Below are 8,474 nucleotides of genomic sequence, written 5' to 3'. Positions count from 1 at the left end.
CACTCCCCTGTCCATACTCATGATTTTGTACAAATCTTAAGAACCCACACTTCCTCCTCTAATACTAGAGCAACTATTGGAAGTAGAATAAAAGTCTCGATGGTTTGCACAGCTTGTGCCTTGACAACATAATCTCTTCATGATTGCCTTAGCTACTCATGTTAGCACTCACTCATGACCCTCTAGGGACTGCCCAGCTGTCTCACTCCATTCTTTTTGTAGAGGTCCCATGGTGATCACCAAATGTTGATGGTTTAATTTGGACATATATCTTAATGAAACCTAGGCCAGTGTATCCTACATGTGCTAAGGCTAAGTGATGCTACTTGGAGTGAAGGAAGTTCATAGAGAGGGAAAGAGTGTCAAATTAGTAAATCGGGCTTGTTGCAACATGGTACAAAGGGCACATGAAATGCGGGACTAATAGTGAAAATGTAAGGATTTACAAGAATGAAAACACCAGAACTCAATGTACAAGAAATATCAAGGGGACTCACTCTTAGAAAAAAGGGATGTCTCTCGTGTGCATGTAGCCCATGAGATGATCTTACACCCCTATCTAAGCTTATAAGGATATCACTAGAAGTTTCCTCCTATCGCCCCACACACTTAAATCTCTGTCTTTTCTCAAGCACTTAGATAATACCATAATAAATTAAGGCTACATTCCCTTGATAATGATGCATTCCATTTGATAACTATAAGTTTGGGCAAGTAGTTTTTAAAACCCTCGTTCTTATATACACAATTTCTACCTTGATTCTTCTTAGCCCTACCCCCCAAAGATGGCATGGCCTCCTAACATAAATTCAATATTGGGGGAAAATAAAAAGGGCCCCTTTAGCTAATATATAAGCTTATGCCTCATTTGTAAAAAAACCCTATTGTACACTCATGTGTCTCATAAGTTGCCCCTTGTGAAGCCCTTGAGAAGAAATACTGGGTTGTATTAAGAAAAGGGCTCTTGGCCTACATGTGTCACAAGTAGCAAAGCTAGGTGACCAATATATGTGCAACTTCTCATGAGTGTGAGGGCTCTCAGTCTCTCAAGGCTCAACATTGTGTAGGTGTAAACATCTCTTAATTGCCAAAGACAATCTTTGGTCATGGTCAATTATTCTTTGAATCCTTTTCCATCTCTTTGAAGCCTTTTTTGTCTCTCCTTTTCTCAATGATGGTGTCCCAGCATCTACTCGTTCTTCTAAGTTGCACTCCTCCCTTGAATGGAATAACATCTAGAATGGAATCTATTGCACATGCTAGTGCTACTCCTCTACCACCTCTTAGCATGATCAGTCTTGCTTGTTCCACTTCTATGTGCCACTTCTTTCTTGGACCACTTCATGCATGTATTGCTCCGTGCACCACTTCTTGCATGCTCCACTCAATGAACCACTTTGCTTGTTACCTCTACCATTTCTCATTTTTGCATGAGTACTCGCATGCAATTTTCTTACATTCGGGTGGTGGGGCCTAATAGACATCTATCAACTTTGCTCTTGATACAAACCTTGTCTGAGGTTGGTGGTTCCACCTAGGCTTCCAAGATCTAGACATGGGTCTTAAGGTCGACATATCCTTTTGAATTGATCTAGGTTTGTCATTGCTGACTCTTTCTCGTGCTTCCTTCACTTGTTGGTATGCTTAAGCTTCTTGATTTCATATTTTAGTGCCTTTAGTTGAAGCTTTGCTTCATCAGCCTCACGAACTACTTAGGCTCTTTCCTTGATGGACCTTTTCCTTTCTCGCTACTAATTGGTGTGAAGGGCCATTCATGTCAATCTGAGTACTTCATTCTCCTTTTTTGCCTAGTGCCCATGCAACTCCACCATGCTAGGAGGCTTGAAATTCTTTTGAATCTAGCATAGTACGCTGGTGGCCTATCAAATAGGCCATAGCTATAACAATATCTTTTGACATTAGCTTTGACTAAAAATCCATATCAATTCGAGACATGGTAGGAAAAGGCTCAGTGGTAGTATTTGGATATGGAGTCGATTGCTTTGCCTTGATATTTAGTTGTGCTAGGCTCTTTTTTTGGTCCCCCTTTGGTTGTTCAATTAGCTATTGGGAAGGCTATTATTGGATCACTTATCTTATAGTTTGGTTAGATTTGGAAAGACCTTGATTACAAAAACCGGACATTACATCCCATGAAGCTCTACTAAGCAAAACAAAACCTCGTACTTCCATTATCTAATTCCTGGCCAAACCACATTGCTTGCCATCAAAGGCTAGACTTGCATCATGAAGCAAAGTCCTAAAAAGTTCCTTACCACATCAATTCCTAGTCCCAGGAATGCAATTTTTTTTGAAAATTAAGCTATTCCTCATGCTCCAAATACCAAATTTAAAGGGCTGCTCCTCTAACTGTAGGCATATCTGATAGAGGCTGGAGCTAACCTTGGACTATCTATAAAGAGCATTGGGTAAACGTCAGAAATTCTACTGCAACCATTTAGAACAATAAAGGGCTTTCCTGACAACAGTCCACCAAATCTTTGGCATTCCTAGAAAAAGTGCAGGGGGTATATTGTGTAGAGGAATGGGTTGGAGGAGGACTTATCAAGAAGGAAAGTGCCCAAAACCTAGTTTTCGGATACTTTTTGACCTGGAAGGCTTGACCCGGAAGGGCCGACCATAGCCCATTCCCCCACATGAAGGTCTAGAGGGAGGGGCTCAAAAAGTGATGCATGGTTAGCTCTAATGCAGACAGCCGGTACCAAGATTTGATAGAGTGGCTCACGTGATGCACCAAATCTCTAGCATTCGATCAAATGACCTCCTCTATCTAAGGGCTCACATGTGATGTGTTTTTTCAAGGGTAGGAGGTGTACAGATTAATCGGAGGTGGTTGGCCTCCACTAAAAGAGCATATAAATGTTGCACGCCCGTGATATGTGACGAGCAGTGATGTGAGAATATGGCACATCAAAATCAACGAGCCACTTTCGGTCTGTGAAAGTGGTCGGAGTCGACAGCGAAGATTTAGGCTGTCAACAAAGCAGCCCATGCGCGCACAAGGTGCATTGAATGCATCTGGGCAATTTTGCCCTTCCATGATCCATGGGCGGTGCCCATGGATGTCGATCAAAGAATCATCCTATCCATTGTTAATTGGACTAAGGTAGTTAACTAGTTAAGCACAAAGCTTAAATTTAGCTTCCCGTCGAAAGGAATCCACGCCCCTGGAACTTATAGATTCCGTTAGATTTTGTCCGAGCAATCTTCAAGATTCGACCATGGACAGAGTACACTCGAGAGCAGAAATCAGTTAGATGGAGCAACATCACGCGAGGTCCGGTGTACTACACTTGTACTCGGTTCAACTGGTGAATAGATACGCTTCGTTGTTGTTTGAGTAACTTTGTGTTGGTGCTCGCTACTTGCTGCGCTACAGTTGTTTTATGTGGTTTTGCCTAAGTAGTTCTCTGGTTAATCGTCTAGTTTGATGTAGCGCCTTGCTTGCCCTTGCAGAGTTAATGGGCCCGCAGCTTAGGCTTTCCCTCTGTAGTCACCCAGGTCCGGGAAGGATTTGGAATGCAGTTTCCACGAGGATGCCTCGGCTGGATGAGGTTAACGTTATTAATGCCCATTCTTTGGAATGTCTAAATGAGCTTCCCTTGGTTAAGATCAACAATTTGATGCATTTGTATGTGAAGCGCGGTAGCTTGGGGGATGCTCGCCGTGTGTTTGACAACATGCCAAAGCACGATGTGGTGTCGTGGAACATTTTGATCCTGGGATATGCTAAACAGGAAGAGGGTTTGAGGGCTTTGGAGTTGTATGAGCGGATGCAGGAGGAAGGTGTCCACCCAGGTGCTCGGACCTTTGTTGCTGTATTGAAGGCTTGCAGTAGCCTGGCAGCAGTAGAAGATAGGAAGCAAGTTGATGAGAAATTTCTAAAAATAGGATACCTGGAGACAGGTAGAAGCATCCACTCCCAAGTAGTGCAGACTGGCTTTGAACCAGATATATTTGTAGGAACAACTTTGATGAATATGTACGTAAAATGTGGGAGCATGGAGGATGCACAGTGTCTCTATGATAAAATGCCAAAACCTAATGTGGTTACGTGCACCACCATGATCCAAGGATACACCAAAGTAGACCAGGGTGTACGGGCTTTGGACTTGTATGCACAGATAGATAGGGAAGGTTTAACACTAGATCCTCAAATATTCGTTGCCGCATTACAGGCTTGCAGTAGCTTGGCAGGACTGGAAGAGGGGAGGCAAGGTGATCGTAAGTTTGTAAAAATAGAATGCTTGGAGAAAGGTAGAGCACTCCACTCCCAACTCATAAACAGTGGCTTTGAGTCAGATGTGATCGTGGGAACTGTGATGGTGGAAATGTATGCAAAATGTGAGAGCATTGAAGATGCAAAAAGTGTCTTTGATGGATTGCCTCATCGTGATGTGGTTACATGGACTACCATGATCTTTGGCCATGCTGAGCAAGACAGTGTACTGGCTTTGGAATTGTATGCACGGATGCACCAAGAAGGTGTCCAAGCAAATGATCGAACCTTTGTTGCCACATTGAAGGCTTGTAGTAGCCTGGCAGCGCTGGATGAGGAGAAGCAAGGATGCCTAGATAAAGGTAGAGCTATCCACTCCCAAATAGTAGAGAAAGGCCTGGACTCAGGTGTAATCGTGGGAAACAATTTGGTGGGTATGTATATGAAATGTGGGAGCATGGATGATGCACAGTGTGTCTTTGACAAACTGCCTCATTGTAATGTGGTTACGTGGACTACCATGATTTTAGGTTATGCTGAGCATGAAAAAAATGAGCAGGCTTCTAGACTTCATGCCCAAATGCAAGCTCAAGGTCTGTCACCAAGTAGCTTTACTTTCGTTGCCATCCTGAGAGCATGTGGCAACACAGCAGCTCTGGAAATCGGTAAGGGACTACATTCTCAAATTAGCTGCTTTGGCTTTGAGACTATTGCAATTGTGGGAACAAGTCTGATTGACATGTATGCTAAATGTGGGGACATGGTTGATGCCCAACGGTTGTTTGATGCATTGCCCACCACAAGAGATGTCATACGATGGAATGTATTGATTGCAGGATACACCCGGCAGGGGGAGAACGAATTTGTGTTTCATCTCTTGGACAGAATGAAGAGGGAAGACATACAACCAGACGGCGTCACATTTCTTAATATTCTCACTGTATGTAGTCATGTGGGTTTTGTAAACAAGGGCAGGGAGTATTTTGAGGCTATGCGGAAACTTTATGGCATTATCCCAACTATAGAGCACTATACATGCATGGTTGATCTCCTGGTCCGTGCATGTCTAATGGATCAGGCAGCGGCCGTGGTGGAGAAGATGCCTTTCCAACCTGATGTTGTTGTATGGTCAGCTATGTTAGGGGCTTGTCGAGAGCACAACAATGTTGAGGTTGGAACACATGCGTTTAAAAATGTGGTGAGACTAGATGAAAAAGCTCCTGCAGCATATGTCTTGATGGCAAACATTTATGCAACTGCCCACATACGGCAGGACTGCGGTAATATTCAGGTAATGAAAGAATGCTGAAGCATGGAAGAAGCCACAATAGACCTGCTTCGTGGTATGGTGCCTCAAAATGGAGGAGGACAAACATTTACTTGATTTGGACCACGAACACTTTGTAGCAAGAGGAAAATGCACTGTACATATTGACAAGCTGGCTATTTCTTGTGGCGTAATGAATACACTTGAGGGGGCGCCCATAAGCGTCATGAAACATGTGCAGGCTCGTGATGATGCATGCAAGGTCAATGCTCTCATATCAAGGGTAGAACTGTGAAGTATCTTGCAAATGGCAAATATATTTGGTGTAAAAAGGAAAATGCACACATTGAGAAGCTGTTGTTTCTTGTGCCCTAATGAATGTTCTGGAGCAGGCATCCGTAAGCATCATTAGACATTTGCAGATTTGTGATGATCATCTTGCAAAGTTACTGCTTTCATATCAAAGATAGAACAGAGAACTATTCTTGTGCATGGCAAAGTATGAGTTGGAGGTGTGCAGCATTTATTAGGACTTTGCTGGGACCCTTGGTGGCATATTACATCTAAAGCAGTGCTGTACAGCAAAGATATTTGATCAAAGGCTTAATGGTCCTTTGCAATGGAAACTGCTGTGTTAAGAGTCCAGTGGACAAGTAGCTACAGAATCTATTCAGACCAGAAGGGTGCACTTGGGAGATGCTAAGGTTGACGAAAGGAAATCTTCTCTTGATCATATTTGAATTGTTGACGATTATTTGGGACATAATAGTCCAACAACATTGTGCATGTAGCTACCCCCGGTGCCAAGAAGTTTCTGGAGGAGTGCATGTTTAATTTTGAAGTTTTCTTGCCTGTGGAGCTATACAATGGCGCAAAGAATACAAGAGACCATGAAGCTGTGCTTTCCACAGGTATGGAGGCTAGGAAGTTTTGGAGAGTATTGTCTCTCTATTTAACTGAGGAAGGAAAGGAAAACTAGGACCTAAAGCTTATTTTTACGCAGCATCACTTTACGACGGCTGATTGAGGACACTACATATGAAACAACCAAAGACCTTTTGGGTTATAACCTTAATAACCCCTAAATTCAAGCGTTTGACATCATGTAAAGTTTTGCCAAGATTTACATATCTTGTTTCAAAAATTTAAAGACATACAAAGTCATACTATGTTTTGTTAGTATTGTTAAACTAGTTTAATAAATGTTGCTAGTACTTTATATGAATATAGAAATATACCTTCAAACATCCATGAGATTGTGTATCACTGGACCCACCTCCTAAAATACCATGTTCCTGAAATACCATGTTTACATCTGCCTCTATTGAGGGATAGATTGGCTCACCTCTTGGATGGTCAACTTGGGGCGGGGTGGGTTCGGGGGTTGAACAATCTCCTCCTCCTCTATCTGAGGCTCCTCTTGAGGTTCAGATTCCTTTTTCTCGAAGATGACATCCTGACTGATAAGGATCTGCTTCTTTACTGGGTTGAAGAGTCGATAGGCCTTAGATTCTTCGCTATACCCCACAAAGATACATTTTCTACTCCGGGAATCAAGCTTGGTCCTTTCTTCCTTGTGCACATGCACCCATGCGTTAGAACAAAAAATGCGAAGCTGAGTGATAGAGGGCTTCTTACCATAAAATGCCTCATATGGAGTCTTGTCCTTGACGGCCTTCGTCTTAGTCCTGTTGAGAATGTGGATGGCTGTATTGATAGCTTCACTCCAATAGGCTTTAGAAAGGTTCCTCCCTCGGAGCATAGCAAGCCCTGTCTCCATGGTGGTTCTATGCTTCCTCTCGGCTACCCCGTTTTGCTGAGAAGTATGTGCTGTGGTGAGTTTTCGCTTGATCCCATGCTTGCGACAAAATGTGTTAAACCCATTTGAGGTGAATTCTCCCCCCCTGTCTGTACGGAACGTCTTGACATCCTCCTCTGTCTCCTTTTCAACTCTGGCCTTCCAATCCTTGAACTTCTCGAAAGCCTGTGACTTTTTAGCCAAACAATACACCCAGGTCATTCTACTGAAATCATCCACAAAGAGCAGTGAGTACCTGGATCCTGCCCATGATGCTGTAGACATTGGGCCACAAATGTCAGCATGAACCAACTCAAGTGGTTTGCTGGCCCGAAACGAGGCCTCTTGTGGGAACTTGTCCCTGTGCTGCTTGCCTTCTAGACAAGTCCTACAGACACCATCATTGCTTGTAATAAGTGGAAGTCCATCCACCATCTTCAAATTTGACATTTCAGCCAAGGTTCCATAGGTGATGTGACCGAAGCGCTCATGCCAAAGCTTGGACTTTCCGTTGTCTTCATGAACCAACATTGCACTGAGGTGGTACAGTCCATTTTCTTCAACTCCTTGGGCCACCATCTGTCCATTTGCTTTGGACGTCACGGTGACCTTGCCGTCTTCAAAGAGAACTGACATGTTGTTCATGTCGATCTGACTTACAAACAATAAGCTCTTGCAAAGGTTGGGTACATAAAGTACGCTAGAGATATCCTTCTCCTCACCTGCGGTCGTGATGAAAGGAATGCTACCAATGCCCTTCGCAGGACATGTCCGGCTATCCCCGACAGAAACTTTAGAATCTGGGTGTGTACTTTCCATGGTTTTGAACCAAGTCTTTGTGTTAGACATGTTCTTTGAAGCACCGCTGTCAACATACCAACCCTCTTTTCCTTCACTGACTGCATATGCTAAACAATGTTCACTGATTAAAAACGACTGTCCAGTCGTTACATTGGCAGTATCATTCTTAGGCTCTTCTTTGTTCTTGGCTTCTCTCTTCTACTTCTGATCTGCCTTCTTCTTTCGGCATTCTTTGGCAGAGTGGCCAAGCTTTTCACAGTAAAAGCACTTATTTACTTCTTTCGGTCAGCGTCCTTTAACTTCTTGAACTCCTTTGGCTTGCCTTTTCGAGGCTTGTCAGTTTGCGTAAAGAGTTTCTCTCGAGCCGC

General features: G+C 43.4%; 1 protein-coding gene across 2 annotated transcripts; it reads left to right on the top strand.

Annotated features, from left to right (window-relative positions):
* Positions 1 to 3,047: 3,047 nt before the first annotated feature.
* Positions 3,048 to 6,530, top strand: LOC147887431 (pentatricopeptide repeat-containing protein At1g15510, chloroplastic-like). Of its 2 annotated transcripts, XM_087394812.1 has the most exons (3): positions 3,048 to 3,298; positions 3,478 to 4,905; positions 5,077 to 6,530. In XM_087394812.1, exons 2-3 carry the CDS (start codon positions 3,483 to 3,485, stop codon positions 5,547 to 5,549), a joined length of 1,896 nt encoding a protein of 631 aa, XP_087250938.1. In that variant the 5' UTR covers positions 3,048 to 3,298; positions 3,478 to 3,482; the 3' UTR covers positions 5,550 to 6,530. The 2 variants fall into 2 exon arrangements, with proteins under 2 accessions (XP_087250938.1, XP_087250937.1); XM_087394811.1 differs by having other exon boundaries at positions 3,478 to 6,530.
* The last annotated feature ends 1,944 nt before the right edge of the window (positions 6,531 to 8,474 follow it).

Source organism: Dipteris shenzhenensis, chromosome 23 (genome assembly GCF_047967505.1).
Source record: "Dipteris shenzhenensis isolate YYH24624 ecotype China chromosome 23, Dip_SZ_1.0, whole genome shotgun sequence".
NCBI lineage: Eukaryota > Viridiplantae > Streptophyta > Polypodiopsida > Gleicheniales > Dipteridaceae > Dipteris > Dipteris shenzhenensis.
The sequence above is the reverse complement of the archived record's forward strand: the minus strand, read 5'-3'. Positions and strand labels throughout refer to the sequence as shown.